The sequence below is a fragment of the Buteo buteo genome, chromosome 5, assembly GCF_964188355.1.
Source record: "Buteo buteo chromosome 5, bButBut1.hap1.1, whole genome shotgun sequence".
NCBI lineage: Eukaryota > Metazoa > Chordata > Aves > Accipitriformes > Accipitridae > Buteo > Buteo buteo.
This window is the reverse complement of record NC_134175.1, coordinates 54,082,860-54,108,778: the sequence shown is the minus strand read 5'-3', so window position 1 is coordinate 54,108,778 and position 25,919 is coordinate 54,082,860. Positions and strand designations below refer to the sequence as shown.

The window sequence follows — 25,919 nt, the reverse complement described above, 5'->3', positions numbered from 1 at the left end:
CTAGAATCTCCTTCATCCCTGTAACTTGTATTTTGGGGGGGATATAAGACAGGTCCAAGACTCTACTGCCTCAGTCTATGCAGCCTTACCTGTTACTACTTCTGTCAAAGTCTTGACAGAAGAATGTCCTTGGGAACATCACTGAATAAGGCCAAAGAAGGTGTATTTAAGATTAAACACTCACTATTTTTGTTAGGTGGTGACATTGGTGGTGGCAGTATGCTGTTTGGCAAGCTAAAAATCTATTTCCAAACTTCTTGTTAGGAGAGAAAAAGTGAAGCTAATTCTCATCTGTACTGCATTTGTACAATTGCTTTAATTTGTGTTCTGTTTCTCTATAGATCATAATTTGCTACGAAAAGCCGCATCTTGCTACGAGTGCTCAATATCTCTGAAGATGTATTGAAAGGATCTGCTTGCATTTTATGTACTTTAGGGCATGAAGGAACCATTGCATTTAATTTATTCATATTGCAAAGTCGTAGTTCAGAAAAGAACCGTGGGACATCAGGATACTGCAGTGCCATATGGTACAGGCAAACAGGGAAGGGCTGGAGTGGCATCACCACCTACCGACTCTGGGAGACTGCGGCGTGCTTGGCACCTGATGGAATAGTTTTGGGCCCTCAATTGTGGATTCCATAGGAATATTGGTGATATAATAATTAATTATGTTCCAGGTTTGCAAAAAAGTCTAGAATTATTTTCTTAATGCATAGTTTTTAAACCTTTCTGAAATGCTTTGCTTTTTTAGGTTGTTCATGAGAAAGCTTGGGATCGTTACCATTTCATTAGGAATCAGCGAAGAGTCTTGATATTAAATTGGGCTCAAGCTAGGAAAGCCTTTTTACTTAAGGCAGTGGCAACTGTTGCTGAAGCCTCTGCTGCTCATGAGAAAGAAGCGGTGTTGGCTAATGCCAGACAAAAGCAACAGGAGATTTGTGCTGATCTGAAAGCAAAGGTAGGTTGAGTTATAAATCTACCACATGTAAATCTGCCTTTTCCTGCGAAATTCAAAATGAAGTTACGGTGTTGAAGTGAAGAAAAACTAACTGAAGCTAGTTGTCATAATCCTGTTTTTAACTGGCCTGATTGAATTGTTTCGGGCGGTTAGGGGAAAAAAGCAAACTATAATCTGTTGCCAGAGATCAGTATGTTTGTGAAGCTTGACTTGCAAATGGTTTTGAAGATGCTGTGTTTCATTACCAATAAGGACCTTTGTTAGTGTTTCAGCCAGCTTTTGAACTTGGTTTGTCTTCTTTTGATTAAGAATTTGATGACCTAGCACACTTTAGGCCTTACTGTGAGTTTCATACTGTGGGTATAATCTCTGTATAAACTGTGATCACATTTATTTTGATAGATTTTGAGCACCATTGAAGAGTTTTAACTGTATTTCAGTATTGGAAGAACAAGATTTGTTCTGCAGTTTACAGTATGAGAGACTGTAAGCAAGCTACAGGAGTAAAGGTCTGGCATCATATTCCTTGGGTTCCTTTCTAATACTGACAAATTACAAAATATTTGTGTGCTTCTGTTTCTTCCTCAGCAAAGTGGGATTGATATCTATACTGTCTGAGGCTTAGTTCATAATGGCTTTTAACACTAGAACCCTCGGAAGTGGAAGCGAAATGTTCCATTCATCATCACTACCACCAGTTTTTTAGATTAATGCTAGTCTGTTGTCAGAGAAATAATGAATATCTGTCTTCCCTTCTGTTTATTTTTAAGAATACTTTCTAAGACCTGAAAAAATGGATCCCATAACTTGTTTGCCTTTGTTATGGAGGTCTAACAATATTCTGAAAGGTTATTTACTGTGTTAAGAGGTGAAAAAATATAAAAATACCTGGTTTTTTTGTTGTAAGAGAAAATAATAGAATGGGAGGAGCCTGGGCACAAGAGGAAAGTGTTATGATGTTGATGCCTAAGGCATTTATAAGGGAAACCACATTTCTGGGTATGAAAGGCATGTTAAGATTTGTTTAAACTACTTTCTGTGACTTTCCACTTGTACAGAAATTAACATCTGAAAGCATACACAATGTATTATTCTTGCTTTTACCAACATTATCTCTGTTGAACCCTTACTTTTCAGTAAATACTAAACATTTGATTTTGGTTTTCTACAAATAGAAAACTGCAGTAAAACCTGTAATGTGATTAAGACTTTTGATGTTGATGCTAGTTTTTCACTATAGTAATAATACAAAAAACCTTCTGTCTCTTGTTCCTGGAGCTGTCTGTCATAGGAGGGTTTGAATTTGAACACTTAAGGGTTAGAAATTGTCTGGGCTTGACTAAGTGGGGAGTACCCCATTTTAACTCCTCTAGCAGGCTTCCCTGGAGCCAAGTGGAGTAAGAAGCGGTTCTCTGGAGTTTGGGGGCATTGGTGGTTTTTGTTTTTTCACCTAGCCCTCCCTTTCTGGAATTGCTGTGTTTCTCGTATCTGCAGTTAGAGGTGGAAAGGCCATTTATTCCAGAACTGTGAATTTATGAGTCAGTCTTTTTTCTCTTTTTTTCTTTTTCTTCCCCACAAAAAGTAACAAGCAAGTGTTGGAGTACTTATGTTGTCTCCATGTAGCTTAAGATTCTCACTGATGCATTGAACATTGTCTGAAAGTTTTTTGGATTCTGACCTCCTCTTCCCAGTAACCTGGAACTGTTTGAAACTTAAACCTATTAAGCCTATACTTTTTAAGGGTTGCTTTCAAAGGTGGCTTTGTTAAAATGTTGAACATTTGAACAAAAACAATTCACCTGTTTCCCAGAAAAGAGGAATGAAAAAGGTACATTCCTTTCATTAAAGAAGGATATCATCATGACCTTGTTTTGATCAGCTCTACAGCTGAAAGGGCTAGAGGACAGAAGTTGAAATTGGGCAAGGAACCAGCTGTTTTTCAAAGAAATTATTCTGAATGTATCCATGTTTTTTGTTTGGATTTGATGGGTATATGCATTTGAAAACTCATACTTTACCCAGTTTTAGTTCATCTTTCCACATTTCTGAAGTGTGCAACTACAGAATGTCATACTGTGGAAAGCGGCTGCTGGCAGCTATCAGGTAAAAAGTAAATCTCAGTCTAATGAGTTATTTTACAGTGATAAAAACCCATCCTGATGAGGATCCGTAAGATGGGGTAAAAAGTGAATCTGTCTCTAAGGGAATGAGTGTAGAGCTCGAAATCAGGGATAGGGCTGTTCTCCCACTTTTTCTTTTTGGCCATTATTTGACTTAATTTTTTTGCATTTCAGGAAGTTTTGCATAAGGATATCTTACTCGTATCACTTTACCGGGGGAAAATGTAGTTGCTATAATGATTTAGCTGTGTAGTAAACTTCAGATATGCTTGTGAAGAGTTTGTATTCTGAATGAGAGATACAGATTTCCTTCATTACATGAGCAGGCTTCAGAGAAAGTCATAGCATTTATATGCCTATTTACATCAGCTGTAAAATGAAGTTATCACACACACACACAGAGTAAGATATGTAAGCAGTTCTAAAATGCAAAGGACTGTTAGATCATTTTTGCAGACAGAATATGCAGAAATACATTAAAATCAAAATGGATTGTTTAAGTAGCTGTTGATGATAGAGTGGAAGAAGACTAGACTCTGAATATGACACCTTTCATCTAACTTCCAGTCAGTAAAGCATTTAGCCTATTTTACTTATTTGGTTTAAAAGGGATATCTTTCTGTAAATTTCTGTGCTTCTTTGAGTTTGTGGGGTTTTTCAAAAGAGGTTTTTCTTTCTCTGTGTGTGAAAATCTGTTTGTTCCTAATTGTGGTACAGATTGAGCAACACATAAGAGAAAGAAAATATTCATATGTGACAGGCTATGAATTTTTTTATTACTGCAATAACCACATGATATCACCTAACTTTCATACAGTTCTGTTCATCTGTCAACAACAAACCAAAGGCATAGCAAAAAGACTAATGAATACATTATTCAAAGCTGTTTTAAATGCACTAGAAGCAACTATGCCATCAGTGAGACTCTAGGCCTTGTGACTGAGAAGAGACGATAACAATTAAAAAGTAAAGCAGCAGGGAAGTTAAATTAATGTTTATAGCAGTTTTTACTTGGGGAAAGGACTTTCAAATCCTTATTCCATGTTCCACCTCACAGAAGATCAGTGTGTGTCCTTAACAGGAATCAGAGGTTCTAAGGAGGAGTTTTGAAACAACTCAAGAAGCTCAGGTGAAGTAAATCCCAAGGGCCATATGGTATTCACCTGAATGAAATAAAGTGTGAAATGGATAATACTGGTGAGGATATACTGTACATTATTAAAGAAGAAATGTTTCTGGTATGTATCTTTAACACCCCTGTTTGCTGTGGGAAAACAAAACAAAACCATGGGTTGAAGTACTTGCTGCAATACATTTAGAAATTCACTTAAGGTATCTGCATGCATTCAAAATATTATTTTTCTATTGAATTTACCTTAAAATACTTATAATCCAGTATGTTCCATCTTCATATAAAACAATTTTAAAAGGACACTCAAGGGAAGACATACAACAATAGACAAAAGGACAGTTGAATCTCCTCTGTGTGATGCATAGGGAGGGCTTTTTCTTCCTTAGCATAAAGCTATGTGCCTGCTTTCCTTTGAATCTTTTCTTTTTTACTGTTCCAGGATTAATCCCCACTCTAGTGCTAACATCTCTTGCAACACAGTGTTAATTTTTGGAGAGCAACCTTTGCATTCCTTATCCTGGCAGAAACTAAGATAAATTAATTTCAAAAGGAAAAGAGTTAGGTGGAATTAACTGGGATATTGCAAATCATATAAAGCATGTCACAGATTGCCTTCTTTCTCCCTTCCTGTATAATGAGAAGAAAGGATGTGCCAGTAAACTCAGGGGAAAAAAGTTGTATCTCCCTATTCAGCATATAGCCAGGTCACTGATTTGAATGATTTGACTGCCATAGGAGATGAACATGAAAATATTACAATCAAATGAAAAAAAAAAAAAAGTCTGGATAGGTATCAAATCTAGTACTTTGCCTATAATATGATCACTTTGCAGGAAAGTCTTTAAAAAACAAATATTTAAATAGTAGGATATTTAAAATAGGGGTTTTCTTTTTCAGAAGCATTGTCTATTCACCACTGAGGTGACCTGTTCATTCATTGGATATGAGAAATACAAGGAAGTTTTAATAACCTAAATTTTAAATACAGATATCCATTCAGGAAGTATGTGGTGAACTTAAGAGTTGTAGGATGCTATAGTATTTCTCCAAAGTGGATGTGAGCAAATATCTAAGATTTTAAAATTCACCAAAGATGAGCCAACTCTGACTTAGTAGTATGTTTTTAATCCAGAGCTAATAAATCTGGATTTATTAGTTTGAGGTCAGCACAGCATTGATGAATTACATGGCTTTTGGGTTGGATAGAGCTCATACGCAGTAAGCTTGAAGCACACGCAGAGATTGTCTCTCAACTTTTCCCTGCTTTTCCTTTCACCCCTCCTTTTTTCCCTGCTGTTTTCCTGTACCATGTATGTTCTGTCACATGATGTTGTCATTTCTGAATCTATCGACCTCTCTGTTGAAATCTTCTCACAAAGTATTGCCTAGTATTTTGTCTGGGCACATGGCAGATATAAGGGGTTACCATCCTGAATGTTTTTTCTTACCTTCTGGTGCTGTTCACAGTTACGGTGGCGCAACTGTAAGTCCACAATAAAAAGGTGGAAATGTTCTTCTAACTTCACTCTTTTTCAGTACACACACAACAGAAGTAGTTGATAAACCAATTTATGAAGTGTGTAAAAAGCAGACATTCTCCATGTTTTAAGCTACAAATGAAAAAATAGTTGTCCTTTTTGCTAATTAAGAAAAAGTTGTACCAATTAGTAAATACTAATCTGAGAGAAATAGAAGTTCAGACTTTAGCTATTGCCTGTTTAATAAATTGTGTCTGTAGTGTAATTTATAACCACACATTCTTTCTACTTAAAGTGATTTTGTTATGTTGTTAGCTGCACACAACCCATGGTAAGTTGGATGGCTGGTGTGAGGCAATGCACAGGTGATTGCAAGTGATCAGCTGAACATAACTATTGAGTTACCAGCTGAGCCAGCAGCGGACCGCCTGCACTATGCCAATTGCGTGGAAACTGTATTAGTTTAAGCTGCCTTCGTGGTTTGCTCTGGCATTATAATTACACTTTATGCTCTATGAGACAACATACAAATGTGAAAATGGTTTCTTCATTATTTGACCATACCAGATTTGGGGAGGACTAGGAGCACACACAGAGCCACACTCCACTGAAGTTGACAAGGGGCAGTTTGCTAAACCGTGGTAACTCCATTATGTGTGTTTCTTTTCATTCTTCTGAGGACGCCATCGTGACTGCATACTTAATCTTATGTAGTAGGCATAAATTGCAGGGTTTTGGTAACAGGGGGCTGCAGGGGTACCCTGCATGGGAGGAGACCATGGACTGACTTGTCAGCTCTGAGATCCATTTAGACAACCCACTGTGCCCCAAAACTTCAGCCAATCAGAGGAGCACATAGTGCCTCAGCCTGAGACTCATCTTGCTCATTTACCTGGCTGCTAGGTTTATCAAAGCTTGTAGGATCTTAAGTATGTTTGAGACATACAATTACGTGTCAAATTTAGTTGAAATTGTCCAGTGATCCCCAAAACTACTTGAGGATGGATAGCTGGACAAGCAGACAGCTCATGCTAACCTTCTTTTCTTAGGAGAATTATCTTCCTTCTTCAGCTAGGAAAGTGGCACCACAGGCAAGCAAAATAATTTGCATTAAAATTTTGCAAAAGTAGTAAAGGATCAAAGGAGCTTTCCATACAACTGCAGAAAGAACTAGAAGAGATAGTACTGTATATAAAAGCACATCAAATTTAGCTAAGTAGGTGTAAATAGAAATGTGGCTTACTTAAGGTTATGCATGTGTGAATATTTAAGCCTACATAATATTTAAACACGTTAATAAAATGTTGACACTCCTGTTGTCAAGAACAGAAGGATGTTCTGAATAATGCTGACTGAGAAGAGAGAGGAAATACAAGGACAAGCTGTGAAAAATAAATTGGTCACACACTGTCTTGAGCAAAGATGTTGGGATGTGCTTTCAGCTCCAGGGAACTAAAACCAGTCCTGTATTGGATCACAAGTTTTACAGGTACCAATCCTAGCCCTTGTCACTAAGTTTCCTAACTAAAAGCAATGTATTGTTTCACTCTTCTAGTTATGACTGAGGATTATGCTCAAATGCTTTTCTCTCGCATCCCTTTTTCAGATTTAAACACTTCTACAGCTGAAGAAAATGTCTACAGTTCTGTTAATGATCAAAAAAGTTATTTTTAACCACTTTCTGATTTTCAAATTATAATTTTTCTAGAGGTAGATATGGTTTGGGTTTTTTATGTAACAAAATTAATCCTAATGCCAGCAGCCTTGCTTTTCTCTATTATTTCTTGCAGACCTCTTAGAGGTGGCCTGTGGAGCACAAGCTGCTCAAGAGTACGAGTCAAAAGTCTACTAGGGATGTGAAATTTAATTGTTTTTCTAATTACAGCCAGAACAAGATTATCTTCTCAGATTAACAGGCAAACTTGCAAGTGTATTATTTCTTAATTATCCCATTGCCAAATGCTCTAATACTGGACTTCTCATAGGTCTTGTGTAAGTCCGTAATAAGCAGAATACCGTTAGCTTCTACTGTTTGCTGTTTTGTCATTCAGGACCCCGTGGAGTCTGGACATGATTCCAGGTGCTGTTCAGAAGTCTTCAGGGTTGAAGAATCCCCAGTCTAGAAAAGAAGGAACAGGTTTTTAGAGTTGAAATTTACTGGAGACTTCAGACCACCATCTGTTAATATCACAATAGTTTATGTTGTTGATGTCAATAACTGTTGATGTCATAAGTAACTTCATGTATTAACTGTGTGGTCTCAGGAGGTGCTCCACTCTCTGTAAAAGTAATACAGATGAGTTCTTCACCATGATAGTAGAGCTAAGTCTTGTCCCCACAGAAAGTGAACATGATTCCTACTGCTGGACTGCTGAGTGACCTGCTGTTTCAGAGTGTTTGCTGCCCTGTAACCTCTGTCGCAGGGGGTGTGTTGGGTTTTTGTATTTAGGATTAGGTGTTAGCATGGCTTTTTAAATGCTTGGTGTTTGTTGGGAAGCTAACAGCCAGCAGAATTTTAAGCATGGTATCGCAAAGCACAGACAGGAGAATGCTTGAGCAGTGTGGTGCTTAACCTGCTGGCAGGAGACAGTAACTCATCACCGCAGCTCTCTGGGCTGCTACCACCAGCATATGAACCAAAACATGTAAACAGCAATGATTCTTGGTAATATTTCCACTTGATCATGATATTTAATATGGAGGCCCCCTTGTAAATCTGAACTTCCTTCCACAGTAAACTAATAATTGACACATTTGCTATTTTAAACATTCATGTCAGTTCATAAGGTTACTGACAAACAAGAAAAGGGAAACAATATGTATGATGCTTATAAAAAAGGACTTTCTAAATTTAAAAAATGATGGCTTTTTCACATTCTTTTGACAAACTCACCCCTGCCCCTTAGTATTTTAGATTCCAGGGAACTGTTCTTAATATGCATTTTAATTTTTTCCCTTTTATAAGCTCTAATATTCACACCCTGAGGCACCCATCTCATTATCTTTCCATTTAGGAATATATGCATACACTTTCTGTTCTTATTTTATTTTCAAGAATAACAATATTTTATATTTCAATGTGTGGTGGGTTTGATTAGTGCGAGTTGGTTTTTTTTTGTTTTATTTTCAGTTGATACAATTTCCCATCAGTAGCAGGTCTACTATACATCTTAACTTCCTTGGAGATGTCAGCTCTTTTGGGGCAAAATTTGCCTGACTTCCAAAGTCTTGGCAAACAAGTCATTAACTGGAAATCTAGAAATCCATGAGATGCCTACTGTGCAAGCATTAATCTACTCTCCAGTACCTGTGCTGTGAGTTCTGCATGTCTGAGAGCTGTTGAAACTACTGCACATTGGCATATGTTACCAGTAGGTCCACTGTTTCCTAAATTTCATTGTTTTCCTGCATGCCCAAACCATTTATAAAGAGTGTATCCAGCCATTGCTTCCTGTGAGCGTCAGGGTTGCTGTGCAAATACTGTGGAGGCTCACATGTTTGTCTGGGAAAAGCTGTAGCAATTCTGTCCTGGAGATGCAAATGTTTTACAACATGCATTAATTTCCTTCTTCCTAGTCCCTAGCAGAAAGTCTTAAAAGTTTGAGTAGCTGAAATAGGGTTTGTAATGAGAAATTGTAGGTGATTGCAAGTAAATTTGAAAAGACTTTTTTTTTAAATGAAATGCACTACTCTTTAATAGTCATTGAATAGACATTTCTGTATAATTAGTGACTTAACATATTGGTTTAGTTTTATAACACAGACTTCTGTTGTCCTGTTCCATTTATAAAATATTTAAGTCTAAGGAATTTATTATCCCATAACCCAAGTGGAATTTATGTGCTTAACTTCTATTAACCTTAATAGAAATTATCTGGGTGAATCCTTGTTCTTCTATGGGAGACTAGGTCTTTAATTTTTTATTTTCCTCTACATTTCCTTCCCCCTTTTCTTAAAAATCTTTCATTTTTTTCCACCTTAGAATGGAAGGGAGTTGCTCAGGCAAGAGACATAGATCAGCATGCATTACTTTTATCTGAAGTATTAATGACTAAGCTATAATGCAAGCAAAGAGGCTACACTGCTGGTAATGAAAGTCACCTTTTAATGAGTTTTCCATGTTAATCTTCTAGTGATCTTGGTTTGACTGTGCTCTTTGGTCAGTTCTATAGTAGATAAAAAGTAATGACCTTCTCTTGTGCGGGGAAATAAGAAGCTTGCCAAATTTATTAAATCATCTTCATTGATTGGATGATGTGTCCATTAGGAACTGAACTGAGAAGAATATCCTTACTGAAGACCTGATGTTGCAATCTTGTAATTCCTTTAGCCCATAACGTTTTATCACTTAATCACCTTTTACATCTGTTTTGCTTAATTTTGTTTTTCAGGACACACTAGAAATGCATAGTTCTAAAGCAGCCTTTTCTCTGTAAACAGAATTCCTTAGGTCACCAACTTGTTCTGAGGCTGCAGTCCTTATCTTAAAAATGTGAAGGAAAAATGTTATGGTTGACGTAGTGTGAATCCAAACTTGCAATTAAGAGGCACTTTTTCCCCCTCTGCGCCTTGTGGCTTCTATCTGGAAAAATGAAGAGGTATCTCTGACATACCATAAATGGGATAACTCAATTGCATATTCAGCAAGAAACAGGGCAGAAAAGCTGGGCAGAGAAGATGAAGATGATGCAGTGAAGTTGGGAAGGAGGGTAAGAAAGGAGAGGAGCTAGTCCTAGCAACAGAAGTAGATCAGTCTGGTTATCTGAACTGTGGACATTTCTTGCTATGCTTTTGGACTCTGTTGATTCCAAGCTTCCTCTTTCTTTTGAGCTTCATATGAGCACAGTGTAAGAAGCTGTAGGAAAGCCTTAGATAACCTAGAGGACTCTAGCCTGAATAATCCCATGGAAAAGGAGCAGATGCGGCTTCCCATGTAATTTGGCACTCATCCTTTCCAGAGCTTATTTCATGGTTCTGAATGACTACTTGGGCTCTATCTGGACAAGAAAAGCTGCTGAACTTGTTCTCTGTTTTCAAGGGTACCTTCAGTAGCCTAACATGGAGCTGTGCCACACAATAGGAATTTTATTGCTACTTATACCAAATTTTGGCACAGATGACATGCAATATAACACTAACCTCAGGTAGTCTGTGCTGTCCCAACTGTGAAACATGAAATAACACTTCATGGCTGTTACTTGTTAGGATTTCCTACCCACTTTGCAGAACCACCAGGGAGAACTGTGGGACGAATGTATCTGGATGCATTCTTTGAATCCTTGTTTTATGCTTATGATTTTTTTTTATATTGAATTCCTTTAAATACTATCTGAATCTCTAGTCATCTTGTAATCACACTTCAACATTTCTGACTGTGCAACCCTGATTGCTGCAGCTGCTATTGCTTTCAGTTGCATGGTGATGCCACCATGAAAATGCTGGTTCTTTCACCAGTGCTGGAATAGTATTCTGTTGCATACTTCCTCACCTTACTCATTCAAATTTTGTGGTGGTACTTTTGTGAATTTATTTTTCTTGAAGAGACCCTCTAAAATGTTTTTTTCCTAGGCATTCTTAGAATAAGTTGTGAACAGTTTGAAGAAGGAAGAACTGCAAACCATAATAAAAATAAGGTGTGCAGAAATGTTTCAGAGATTAATAAAGCTCTGGGAGATTCTGGAAGTGTATTGGGATTGGGTCATTTTATGAGGTTGAAAGAGTGAGCTAGAGAGAATCGGGGTGGGGATATCAGAGGATTTTCTTTTTATGCCTTTAGTTATGACAAACAGTATTGACTTTATCACACGATTACTGGGAATTGGTGCTTAGAATTAGAATACTAGCAGCTTATTATATCCATGTAGCACAGTGTAGCCTGCGAGAATACTGATCTGGAGCTCCGTGTAGTCATTTTGTGACACTCTTCCTCCCGGTCATTTTATGTCCTTTTGGTTTGTAGTCTATTTTTGCCTCAGTTTTCAAAGGCTAGTTTTACTCCTCCTGTGACCTTTACCGTGCAGACCCTCTCTATGCCAGTCAGTTGTCCTGTGTTCCTATTTACGTAGCTATGCAGCTTAGCTGCTAGAAGGAGCTTGATGCCAACCGTCTTGTGTCACCCTAGGCAGCTTCAAGATCTGTTTATAATGTAAGTCAGTGTTGCTTAAAGAGAAAACCTTACATGGTGCTGTGTTGCCATGTGCTAATTTAATGGGAATTCCCAGGGAAAGTATCTCAAAAATTGTTTTGTCATTAAAAGAGATGTATCTGTAGCATTAAGTACATGGTAAATACATCGTTACTATTCAGATGTTAGAGTGAAAGAACTAATTTATTACTTTAATTAGCTTGTAGTGTACTTTACATTATTGTAATATGCAATATTGAAATAATGAACTGAAAATCAGTATGTACGCATTCTGTTCAGCACAGCAATTTCGTAACTCACTTGGCAAAAGCTCCTCTAGTAATACATGAACTGTGAAATGTGCTTGAAATGCGGGTTGTAATTAAAAACTTTCAGAACTTAATGTTGGCAGTGCTTATACTGCTAAAATGTAAGCTTCTTTGTGAAACAGGCAATAGGGGATCCAGTTTTTAGTGTATTTTCAATATTAGTTTAACTAGTAGGATTTTTTAAATATTTAAATGGAACATTTACTATTGAAACAGTAAACTCTACCCTTCTGATTTTGTACTCATAGGAATGAAAGAATGCAATCAAGAACACTTTTTTTTTTTCTCTGCATTTTTGTCCCAGATTACTGCCTTAGTGAATCAGAATTATTGTTTGGGATTTTTTTTTGGTCTTCAGATCTGCACAGTACTACCTCTGGAGGAAAAACCTGATGAATACAGTGGGTTTTCTTGAAAAGCTTAAATTGTAGGAATGTTGGAAGTTCAGCATCAGGTAGTCACTTTTAAACAGCAAAATATTAAAAGTATGGAAATACATACCACAGAGATTCCTCAACAATTATGCTCCATTTTACTGCCTGCCCTTTGTTGTTGTTATTTGTTCTGCAGCAGTGCCCAGAGGCTCTCAGATAGGGTTGGGGTCCTGCAGTGCCATGTGTTGTACAAACTCCCAGTAAAGTGTAGTTTGCAAGGTAGATACAGATGCAGGCTGGGTTTCCGTACGAGGCAGTCTACTCTATCCTTCGTTATCATGAGTTAAGATAGTCTAGCTCCTAATTTTTGAACCTGTGACAACATGGACAGGGGACTGCTTTGGGAATCTTTTCATTCTGGTCCCTGCCATCTTCTGTGGATGGTACTCCCATGAGAAGTTCCCCTTTGTAGGCAGGCTGGCTCACTAAATAAGTTGAGGCTGTGGGACTAGAACTACTCTCTAGCAGAGAGATGTGTTAATGTTCGAATGTGGTTTAAAAAGTGAAATATATTGACATTTGAATCAGCTGTTTAATTCCTAATTTTTGGTATTTCTTACATAATAAACTACTTTAATTTAGCTCAGCTCTGTCATGAACATTTTATCCTATATCACTTTAACTTTTCATGTGGGGAAGACATGGCAAAATGCCAACCTACTGAATCACATTTTATAAATATTTTGCAAACAGTTCTTTTCTGTTTTTTACCAGTTTTTCCTTTTTTGTTGCAGTTAGGATTCATTTTTTAAAGGAGGTGACTCTTCTTTTGCCTTAATGAAAAGGCATGGATTAGATAAACGTGGGAGGGCCTGGGATGATGTAGACTAACTTCATATGCTGCCTACACAAAAGAATAAACGGGTATTGTGGGAAAGCATAATACAATGAAACTTCCCTTCCTTCTGTCATTGTTACTACCTGTTTTCTTGATTGGCAATGGGCTTATGCATTAAAAAAACCTAACTAGATAAAAATGGAAAGCAGATTCTACCCATTGAGTAAATAGGTGTGTTTAGTAGTGATTTAGGGCAGTGTAGATAGCATTGTAGAAGGTAGTGGAGATATGCACTGAATTATTGGCATATCAGTTTTGTCTGGGGAACCTCACTGCCTGATTAATGTTTTGTCAGCTCAGCGGAGTTATATATTTGATGCTTGGTAATGCTCACTTGTTTGTCTGAAACCTGTTGAAAATCTAGGTTGTGTCCCAGTATTTGTTTCTGGCTCTAGTCGAAAGGCTTTAACAGAAGAGCTATGTGAAAATAACTAGGGAAAGTGATTATGGCCTGTCATGAGGCTGGAGTGTAGCATATGAAATGCAAACAACTGCTAATCAAAATGAATGAATAATGAGGCTTGAGGTTATTTTAGACTAGATTAGTATCTGTTTCTGCTTACTGCTTTATTGTTTGCTTTCCTTCAATTAGTTGTCATTTTGAGAGACTCTCTGCTGGGCCAATTCTGTTCTCAACATCCATTTCCAGTCAGTAGTTCCCCTGAAGTATCAATTCCCTGCAGCTTTTATTGATACCAATTTAATGGACTCACCGTGCTAACTTATGGCTGCAATCAAACAACTGAAAAAGATCCCTGGATAATAGGTAAAGTAATATCTGGAGAAGACCAGTAGAAGATCAAGAGAGTTCTCAGACTTGGAGGAAACTGAAGCTGCATCATGTCATGAGCCCACTTACAACGGCATATATCTTATTATTGAAGAAAGTTTGAAAGGAGTGTGAAGCAGGATATAGGAAAATACAAACTTTAAAAAAGCTATTTTTTTGTTACATAGTTTGACTGTTACCTCATTCCAGTTCAGAAATCTCATGATGTTATTAGAGAAGTTTAAAGTTCCTTTGAATGCTTCTGCAGTTTATTCTAGCTCCAATCTGAGTAGACTTTTAGCAGATTTCATTCATTTTTTGTTTGTTGTTAGATTTTAAAGCTTGATGTATGTTTTTGCTTCAGTCTGTTTCACAAGTGAGGTAGAAATGATTGCATGTTCTTCCACATTAATTTTCAAAACATTCCTTTTTAAGTTTATTAGAGTAGCAAGTGAAGGGTAACAGAAACAATTTAGCATTTTATTTTAGATTCTTAAACTGCTAAAATGTATGAGCAGATTGCTGTCAAAATTGCTAAATAAAAATTTCTGTTTAGACAAAGACCTTGTGTTACAAGTTTCACAGTGTGGGGGAGGTTTCAATCAGGTATTACAGCTAAGCTCCAGAAAATAGGGCCTTATGAAAATTGACACCTTCCCTCTAGAAGTCTCTTAGCTGCTAGTATGGTCTTCTCATGTCATCCTTGTTCTGTTTTTATTGTTCCATGTTTCTGTTTCAATGGATGGTTTGAAATTGCAATTGACTGTTTGCATTAAGTGATACACGTTCTTCTGCTGACACTTCCCTTGGAACTTGCTTGTTTTAGCATGCAGAGCTGCTATGGATTTCTTTGCCCACTTGATGGTATTCTTACTCTTGTATGGCTTAGAACCAATCAATTTGTCATTCCCTCCGCATGAGACAGGCCCAAACCCGCTGGCTTCCTCTGTAGTATCCATCTAATAAACCTCTGCTGTGTAGCTATTTTTTCTTTAAGTTCTCATTTATCCATTTTCATTCTTGCCAAGCTCAGCAAGCTGTTCAGACCCCATCTAGTGCTGCATTTGTTATCAGTGTTAGAACTATAGAAAACCCTGCAATAAAGGTCTTGAATACATCTTGCTCCTTATACTTGGCTCTTTCACACTATTTAAGTGGCTCTTTTCAGAACTTGGGAGAGTTCAGACAACTCTCCCAAGAAAGCTTGTTAGATCCTCTTACCTGCTTCTTTCCTGCCTTTTTGGTAGTGCCCCTACGCTGAACTACATCACAAGAATCCTTGCTTTGCATATTCCTCAAGAAAATGCATTTCTGTTACGCCTAAATCCATAGCCAAATGCCTGATTCTTTTTCTTGGAACTTGCTTAAATCTTAGAGCATCTGCTTGTCGACTTGATGTTTTTAACTTATGAACAAAGTTACGGAAATAAGATCTCAGATGATAGGAGAGAAAGACTGGAGTCCCAGAACGGAGTGTGGGAACTGATATGGGAGAATGATGTGAGGACTGAACTATAGGAAAATGTGTTCCTCTCTACACCAGAGTAATTCTTTGACACCAAATAAACAGCAGAGAAGACATTCCCAAGTGGATGTCTGGACACTGGAAGAGAGATGCTCTTCTGCTTCTTGGTGGTTTTCAAGTGGAACAGCTACAGTGTCAGGGAGTGAGAAGACTCTGGTTCAAGCTAGTCTAGAAATGAGGATGTTCTTTTTAATTTTGAGGACAACTGGATATGGGTCCCTGCCTCAAAAAGTGTTTCATTATTTGTTTCTTACTGGAGCTAGCCCAGTGAAAGTTCATTAAGATGAAGGGTCTGGAGCATCTCTCCTGTGAGGAAAGGCTGATAGAGTTGGGACTGTTCAGCCTGGAGAAGAGGAGGATCAGGGGGATCTTGTCAATATAGATAAATACCTGATGGGAGGGTGCAAAGAGGATGGAGCTGGGCTCTTTTAGAGGTGCCTAGTGACAGGCCGAGAAGCAACGGGCACAAACTGAAACACTTGAAATTCCATTCCATCTATCAATTTTCTACTGAGAGGGTGGATGAACACTAGAACATGTTGGCCAGAGAGGTTGTGCAGCCTCCACTCTTTGGTCGACACGGTCCTAGGTAACCAACCACCTGTAGCTGACCCTGCTTGAGCAGGGGGGGTGGTCTTAGACAGTCTTGAGAGGTCCCTTCCAACCTCAACTGCTCTGATTCTGTTTTCTGCAACCTGGAATAATTTTAACCATAAACATGGTTTCATATTCCTTTTTACAAAATAAAGAATTGCATGTGGATCTCCCACAGCCGGGGTAAGGGGGCTCAAGGTATTTATGCTGTGATATGGCGGTCTTGATTAATCAAGTCATTAAATAAAAATTTGGAAATTATTTGGAACATACTGCTTGGGATGTATTTGGGATGACCAAAAGCATGATATTACGGGAGGGGAAACCTACTACTTAGCAAAAACTTTTGCCCCGTACTTCTTTTAATAACCTATTTTGAGGAAATTAAGGTAAATGATTCATATGCAGTATATATTCAAGTGGGACCAGTCATATTTAGTTTTCTTTTCTGAAAAAAATTAAATTATTTAATGCAGATGCTTAGAGCTATTTATATTACAGTACTTATGTCTCAGGGTTATTTACGTTAATATGTCACTTCTAATTAATGGGAAATTAGGGGGGGGGGGGGGAGAATGAGTGTTCTGAGTGTCCCACAAGGGCTCAATGTTCTCCCCAGTTCTTACAGAAACTTAACATACCTATGACTGGCAGGTTAAAGGATTTGGGGGGGGTGCTTTTTTCTTTTTAGGAATGAAAGGATAGTTTTACCACTGCCAAAGAAGCTCTATGAATTATTATTATTATTGTTATTGTTGTTATTATGATCATCATCATCATCATATACAGGAGATCCTGTTAAGGGAACATTTTCAAAATTCTGAGGAGAAAAGTCATATATGAAGAGTAACATCTGTGCTAAGGAACACTGCATAACATTTTTAATTTTTCTTTCTATAGTGTACAAGTTTGAATTCCAGTTTGAAATAATTTTGTAAGAATAGCTAAAAGAAAAATAGCTGTTTCTATGCTGTCTGCCATTACATTACTGCACACTCAAATACATATGGACAAGTGCAGCTTGCATGTATGTATCCTAATTGATCCCTCTTGCATATTTTCAAGTATCAATGCCCACCTGCAGTTTCCATGTGCACACGTTTATGTTCCCTCCTTGCAAACCATCCCACTACATTTTTTGACACTCATTCAGTGCCATTAATACTTGCTGGCATGTACAAACTTATGCCTGTTTCCACCCCACTGCCCCATAAAATAATTAGTAGTGTTTTTCAAGTAAGGGGGAGAGGGAGGGAAGTTGAGAGGCTTGGGTTTTCAGGATCTTGTGCCTTTTTTCTCCTAGCTGCCTACATTTTCCTGGTCGCAAGGATAATTTTTGACTCGGGCCTTTGCTCTCTTCCTGTAAAACATCTAATTGGTGAAGTTGGCTGTTTCCTAGCTTTTTCTAGAAAGGAGATTTCAGAAGGTGAAACACCATTATGAACAGGCCTCTACTGAGAATTAGTTACAAAAATGGAAGAAAAGAGGTTAAAGAGTTTAATGCTCAGCTAAATCATAATTCTTAACTTTAAGGATGGAGTTGAAGCTAGGAAAAGTTGTATGTACTCTGAGAGAATAACAGCGTAAATGAAAGTTGCTTGAAGAACCCTAAAACTCAGTTTTTATTAAAACTTGAAAGCACACCAGTTAACGCTTATGCTTGGGTATGGTAGCAAACTGCATTGAACTTCTAAAGATAAACTTAGGTTGCAGGAGACAAAAGTAACTGTTGGTTAATCTGTGGCATTCGTTACAGGCAGAGTATCTTTTTAACAAGCTATCTTTAAATCTTTTAATAAAGAGAGAGTTTAATTTTACAACCACTGTAAAATTTCATGTTATTTGCATGTTATTACTTTGCCTGCACTACATGAAAAGTCACAGCAGTGTTTAGTCTATTGGGACACTTTGCAAAGAACAAAATATGATTGTTATTTAAGCAAAGAAGCAGGGCAAACACAGCATCACTCGGATGCAACTCGCTGAGAACCTCAGACCATGGGGAGCACTGGATTTCTGAACAAAAACCTTTCACAAGCACAGAACAGAAGAATTAATAGTCTGTGCACATAGCTAGTGAAATGCAGTAAAGGTGGAAAAAATGTATATTAAAATACTTTAATTCTTAGTATTAAATTGCTAACTGTAGTATAGAAAACCAGATGAAAAATGGCTGAAATGCTTGTTCCTGTGAGGAATACAGAGTTTTATTAGCACTTGACAATTCTATTGCAAAAAGAGCTGGCAAGCCAACAAAAAGGAGACATCATTAATCCTATTGAAACCAGCATGAAACAGATGAGCATACAACTGCTCTTGACAACACCGACGTAAATTGGGGATCCACGCTGACTGAGAACAGTGTGCTTGAGAACATTGAAAATAAGTCCCTACCCATTGCCAGTTACTGAGGACGTGTTGTCTGGTTTAATCAATACAGTGTGTCAGGAATATGCCAAGAATGGATTCTTGGCATGTTGAGCTAAGTGATCTATCCTGTCCCTGACACTTTTTGTTACGAAGTGTGGCAGGCCCTGTAAGGAGAACTGCGGTGGAGCTGGTCCTGTCCTGATTCTGCACCCACTTAGCCAGCGGTCCGGAAAGCTGCCAGGCAGCTGAGCTGCAGCCGGTGTCTCTCTTCCCACAGAAGAGCGGGACGTCGGGTATACAAGACCATTATAGGCACCGGTCATAACCTTTGAACGGGTGGCAGGGATCCTAGACTAATTTTGCACAGTTTGAAGGCTGACAAAAGGTGAAGTCTCTGTCACTGGAGTCTCTTGGTTTCCACAGAGTCCTGGTTGGAAGCAAAGTGCTGTTACAGAAATACCTGAGTTGAAGGATGCGAGCGGACTCTGGTCTGTTAGCATTGGTCTCCATTTGTTCATAGGTTCATTAAGAAATGTACATGTTATTGAAAGTCTAAGCAGTGAAGGGGAATTTAAGATCTGATGTTACTGAGGTGGTTTTGGCAATTTTGCCTAGAACCTTTTCATATGTGATTTTATTGCATATTATGCTAGTCCATTGCGAATTGCACGTGAACGTGCGGAAAGGTGGTGCTTACTAAATGATTATGTGTTGCTGATAAGATTATAATCTTATCTTGTAAATGGATTACATGGGTTTCCTTCCCAGTCTGTTTGGCAGGATCACAGTATTACACAAGTCTGGTGCAGGACTACCTTTTCAACTGTTTCTTCCAGGTTCTACAGTGGAAAGCACAGCAGGAAGAGGCTGCTAAACTAGAAGCTGCTGTAGCTGCCAGAAGAAAAGAAAAGGAAGATGAGAAAGAAAGGCTACAGAAAGAACAGGGAATGATTCGTAGAGCTCAGGAGAAAGAGAAAGTATGAGAAACTTTTATACGTTTTTGTATATGTTAATGTGTACAATTGCCTTTAAAATCTTTAACTGATCTCACTACCTTGTATACTTGTAAAGTATTAAGTATTAGTGTAGAGATGAGCAAATGGTTAGTTGAGTTTTGCTACTGTCCATTTTAGCTTTAAAGCTGCCTGCTCTTACACACCAGTTATGTTACTTCATTATGTTTAAAAAAAAAAAAAAGGCATACACTAATAAGTGTATGTGACTGTCACAAAAACATCAGTGCAGAGGCCCTACTGAATTTCTAACTCTTACAAATTTGTGCTTTTTAGCAATGTGGCAAAGACTATGAAAGGTTCCAATGCTGCAGTTAAGTATGCTGCAATGCAGCAAATGAGCCTTACAGTATATTGTCTGCAGGATAGCGCACTGCATTTTGCAGCACAAGGACCTTAAAAGTGGGCCTGAAGCACAATGGTAATATTAACTGTTTCAGGATATCAGAATTCCATGTTACATTGTTCTAAGTACTGATGTGGTGACTACTTGGGAAATAACTTTGATGCCTAAGTCTAAACTTCAACTTAATAGAAAATCAGAAATCCACTATAGTGAATGTAGTGCTTTTGGAAAATCAAGCTGTCACGTATGTATTTGTCTTGACCTTTTTATTTAAATGATATGGCAAAAGTCCAGGAGATTGTTTTATTAGAACTCTACCTCTTTTTCTGATTATTCGTTACACTGAAATCTGGTGTGCTTAGAGTCCAACTCACTTGTGGCGTATTTGTTAAGACTGCATAATTATTTCTGGGAAAAATAAGTCAGAAAACGTCATAGATTCTTACTGCTTTGTCTTTCAAATGCTGATGAGTAAATAGTCTCTTTTACTCTTATGGAACTACTCATGCTAATATGTTTGCAAGAAGCTGCGATCTAAAAGTGCTCCAAAAGCACTAAAAGCTGTGCTCGTACGCCAGTTAGAAGCAGAGTTAAGAATACAAGGCTAAACTGTTCCAAATAGAGTATTTTCATGATGCATATGAAGGCTTTAGTGACATCAGTATGTATCACACTACAGAAAGCTTATGCAAAAAAAGGAAGAAAACAAAATCTTTATATATGTTAACATGTTTTCTCTTTAGATTTTGCCTTCTTGTCTTTGTTTATCTGCCCCATTTCTGTGTAACTTATGGGGAGCAAATGTTTACTGGGTGAATTGGCTTATATTGTTGATGAACTTTTCAGACATAAATCTCTATAAAAAGACACAGGAGTTTTTCAAGATTATATGTATGTGCATTGTGTTACAAAACTTTATGGTTTTTGAGGGGTTTTTTTGTTTTGGGTTTTTTTGGGTTTGGTTTTTTTTTTTCCACACTGACATAAGTTTCCTGGTATTTGTTCTTGGTTGATATGTTGTTACTGTTCTTACATGCTGGATTTAAAGTTATAAAATAACAAATCAAGGCAGAACTTCTACATTTGCTGTCTGCACTCACCTTCTATGTAAGAGTTTTAAGGGTGAGACGTGATGAAATTTTGACTGGTATGGATAATGTGTAAGTTGTTCTAGTTGGAGCGTGTGATTGTGAGATTTTGTGGTTTCTCCACCAGCACTGGAAACAGAGGTAGAGAGAGGGGCAGCCCATATTTAATGACAGTTTGCTGCTTAGGTTATGAGAAACTTCGCTGCTGCTTTTCTTTTTGTTACAGCTTGTTCCGCTTATTTGTCTTTACTCACACTGTGTTTGTAGTGGCAGGTGGCTCTGAAACCACAAGGAAGGAAGAGGCTTGGTGAGGCTGTGTTGACCTAACCACCAGCAATGTTCATTTTATGTGTAAATATTTTGGTTGTGCAAACTTTCTGCTTTTCTCTGGCCTATGTGTAATGTCTACATAGAACAGTCCTCTGCCTATGCACAGATGGAATAGCAGCTGTTTAAGGTCAATGGTCATATGTTTCATTTGAGTATATTACATCTTAGAACCTTAAAAAGGGCTGCTAACCTTATACTGCAGCTGCTTTTCTGGTGAATGTTCTGTGGCAGCAAGAATAATATGTAAAATAAATGCCCATACTCTACCTAGTTTGTAACCTAGGCAGGGTATGTCAAGTTCTTCCAAACCTGAGAATAGGTAAAATGACATTAAATCTTAAATACCAATGCTACATTTGCTCTATTGGACTGCCGATCAGTTTTTTCCCTGTATATTTAAATATGGAATTTCAGAAACTGGTCCCTAATTAGAGTTTATGAGAAAACCTTCAGGCAATGTGGAATACAGAAAGATAACAATTGCAGAAGAGAGCCTTTTGTTTCATAAATATAAGTATTCCAAACAATATTAAATAAAAGCATTCTAAGAAATATGGTTATAACTGTAATCCTTATTTTCATGTCCTTCATGTGTAAAAAATGGCCTATATAAAGAAATGATTGGCTTATAGGTTGGGAATTCTGAAATATAAACACTGTTTGGAAGACCTGTTTTGTTCTGAATCGTGATAGTTAAAAGGTTTTTCTGCACAATCACATAAAGAGAATGGTATTTTGACTGCCATTTCAACTGAAATCTCCAAAAGAGGCTTAAATTCGATACAGTTCAGTGGGTGATACAGAAGTTATTTTTATTGCCATTTTATGAAGCTTTTCGTATGTGAGATGATTCCATAAGTAAATTTCATTGTAATAAATTACCTATGTTTTGGGAGGTAGGATAAGGTCCCAGACCTTCACAGGAACTTTATGCATTTAATTGTGAAATCAACAGATTATTGACCTATAATTTCAGTTGCTTTTATAAGTAATTTTATAATTAACATTTTCTTAGATTATTAAAATTCTTAAGATTTTCTTAGGTTTTTGCATCTTTTTTCTAAAGCTTCTATTCTCTGTTTTCCCAGCTGTGTTTTAAATTTTAGAAATATAATGCTGTTTTGTCAATGAATTACAAGTGACAGCACTGTCATATGCTTCTGTCATCATAAACAGTCTTTTCAAAAACTCAGTCTTGCTTTTCAAGGTAAACACTATCTTTGTTTTGCTGGAAGCAATAATTTTTAGTGAATTTTGTAGCTTTTCTCTTTCTATTTGTCATAGCAATTGCCAAGAAGTCTGTTAGGTCTAAGAAATTAAGGGGTTTCTCAGTCAGCCCTCAGGTGGTACGAAGCACCATGCCATTCTCTGGCTATTCCTTTGGTTTCTGATTTGGAAGTACATCAGGGTATGTCATTATTTCTGTGTCCCAGCTTGTCTTTCTCTTCTGGTACCTGCATGTGGAATGGAAGAAAAAAAAAGTGGAAACGAAAGAGTGAGAAGTACAACAAAGAGAAACTGCAAGAGCGCTAACCCTTGTAGATCTACCATGTCATCCTAACTCTTCTTGTTGGGATAGCAGAATACTTAGTATAATGCAGAAAAGAGAATATACGATACCTGTTGGAGATGGCATGGAATATGGGTTGTATTATTGTGTGTTGTTGTTATTATTATGTATTAATAACTGAAACAGGCAGGATAGGTCAGCTTAGTTTCAGTAAGGGCAAGAGGCTGCAAGATCAGGAAATGTGGGAGGTTTTATACTGAGGTGTGCTGCGGTTTTCCACAGGCAAAAAGGTACAAGAAATGGCTGGAGCATCATGTTGCCAATAAGCATAATTGATACCTTTCATAGACTGAGTTGAGGAATTATGATCATATCCAATCATCTTACATAGGTTGAACTGTTTTATATTATTAACATAATAAGAAGGAGCATAGTGCCCTGAATACATTTCTCTGTCTTTGAACTTATGTTCATACACAGGTTCCTATCTACAGATGTCTGAACCTTCCTGAAAATTAGTTGCTGAAATTAGGTAAACTAAAGGGCTTTTTGTCCTAATATATGATTTGTTTATTAGTGCTTATTAAAAAAATCTTAGTTGTGATTTTATGTGTCTTCTCCCTCTCTTTGTTTTTTTTCTATTCTGTATTAACAGTCATCATTTGCATACATTTTGTGTTGCTGTTAGTCTTCCAAACAATGCATGGTTTTCACCAAGCCACGAGCTGAAGTTAGCCCTAGCGCTGAGTTTTGCAGTAAGGTTTTGCAGCTGAGGTCCCACGGGCAGTGGGGAGAAGGGCTGCGCTGGCACCGGCTGGTAGCCCACCCAGCCCTGCCTCTTGACTCCAGCAGTGGCTGTAACAATAGAGGAAACACACACGGTAATTTCCCTCCCTCCCTCCTGGCTACTTTCCCTGTCTCCAGCTGTTCCCTGATGTTGATGTGGTTTGCCAATTTAGTAACCCCTCCCCAGGGGCTCTCTCTTTGGGTGGTTGCCCAGTCTTTCCTGAAACACGTGTGAACTTCCTGCATCCATCAGCAAGGAGCTCCACCAGCTTTCCACCCACTGCATGGAGAGCCGTCTCTTCTCTTTGTTCCAAATCTGGCTCTTGCTAGTGTCAGCTGAAGCCTCCTAGTTCTCATGTTGGAGAGGCGGAATCGATCTCCATCCAGCCTCTTCGTGACACTCGTGAATTTGTAGGCTTCTTATCAAATCCCCCATAAATTGTCACTTCTCCATCTGAATAGCCCCATCCTGTTCCTTCAGTGCCTGTATGAAAACTCATATGAACACAATGAACCTTTGATCATTACTGTTTCTCTTCTCTTTCCATATGAAAAGCTTGTTTTCGGAGAGGGAGGGATCAGAACTGCATGTGGGACTATAAACAGATTTTTTGTGTTTTCCTATTCTTTTTGTACCAAGTCCTGACACTAGACACATTTAATTTGCCTTTCGACTGCTGCTGCGCACTGAGCTGATGTGTCACGGGAGGGGTGGAGGGGCCCTCTTGGTCAGTGGCAATAAATTTGGGATGTGGTGCTCATTCGGCCATGCTGGTCATGGCACTCTGTGCTTTCTGTTCCCCAGAGGATGCTTTCTTGGCGTTCGTGAAAGTTGCTGCGTGCTGTCATCAGCTTTAATATGGCCTGTGGTCACTGGTTCCTGAAAGCCTTGCTTGATGTCAGCCATGGGCCCTCATTTGCATGCAGCATCATCGGGAAATGTTGCTGTGCTGCTGTTGGATTGTGGAGCAAGATTTACAGGAGGATGTTTCCTGCATTTTGCTCTGCAAGGAGAATGGCTTTTTTCTGTTACAGGAGAGGAGTTTGAAGTTCTGTGCCCCTGCCAGCTGTCTGAAGTGAGAGAGGCTTATCTCTGTGAAAGTGACAGGCAACAGCTTCTTGTAAATGTAGCTGAAAAATAAAAGGGCTAGAGAGTTGTCTGTGCTGCAGTCACTGCTGACCTTGTACCCTATTACAGATATTATACTTTATACCTTACTGATCACTTATTAGGAGCAGTACTGCTGGCAATCCGACTATGGCAGTTGGGACTTGGTGAAAACTAATAGTAATAGTTATCTCAGAAGCAAAGAAAATACATTTGTACTTCAGGGATGTCTTACCTAGGTGGGAATGTTTTTATTGTTCCTGATCATACTGTGTGGATTAGATGACCTCCTGAGATCCCTACATAACCTGTGTTGTTGTGGCTTCAGCATTTGTGACCAGTACCTGGATGGACTCACCTAACGCTAGCTTAGGAATGCAGTGTTGGAGTCATGCTCCTGAATTTCAGTGTGATTCAGGTGTTCTTTAAAAGTGTATTAAAAAAACATTCTGAAGTCAGCACTTCAAAGATGAGAAGGTGATTCTTGTTCCTGTGTCTAAGAAAACCTGCTCTATCAGCTTTCCAGGCTGGTTGGTGGCTTGTGAGGCTAGCTCCAGTCATCATTCAAAACTTTGGGAAGCATACCACTGCAGCAGTTTTCTTCTTAAGGTAGCGTTAAGGTATTGGTCGAGAGCTGGCTGAATATGAGCCGGCAGGGTGCCCAGGTGGCCAAGGCGGCCAACGGCATCCTGGCCTGTATCAGAAATAGTGTGGCCAGCAGGACTAGGGAAAGGATTGTTCCCCTGCACTCGGCACTGGTGAGGCTGCACCTCCAGTACTGTGTTCAGTTTTGGGCCCTTCGCTACAAGAAAGATAGTGAGTTGCTGGAGTGTGTCCAGAGAAGGGCAACAAGGCTGGTGAAGGGTCTAAAGCACAAGTCTTACAAGGAGCGGCTGAGGGAACTGGGGTGGTTTAGCCTGGAGAAAAGGAGGCTGAGGGGAGACCTTATTGCCCTCTACAACTGCCTGAAAGGAGGTTGTAGCCAGGTGGGGGTTCGTCTCTTTTCCCAAGTAACTAGTGGTAGGATGGGAGGAGACGGCCTCAAGTTGCGCCAGGGGAGGTTT

General features: G+C 38.4%; 1 protein-coding gene across 3 annotated transcripts in view; it reads left to right on the top strand.

Annotated features, from left to right (window-relative positions):
* CCDC148 (coiled-coil domain containing 148) overlaps positions 1–25,919 on the top strand; it is an 81,353-nt gene that overhangs the window by 42,589 nt on the left and 12,845 nt on the right. For all 3 annotated transcript variants that reach the window (XM_075029125.1, XM_075029122.1, XM_075029124.1), the window contains 2 exons: positions 755–961; positions 19,511–19,651. In XM_075029125.1, the coding sequence (XP_074885226.1) occupies positions 755–961; positions 19,511–19,651 (348 nt within the window). The remainder of the gene's footprint in view (positions 1–754; positions 962–19,510; positions 19,652–25,919) is intronic.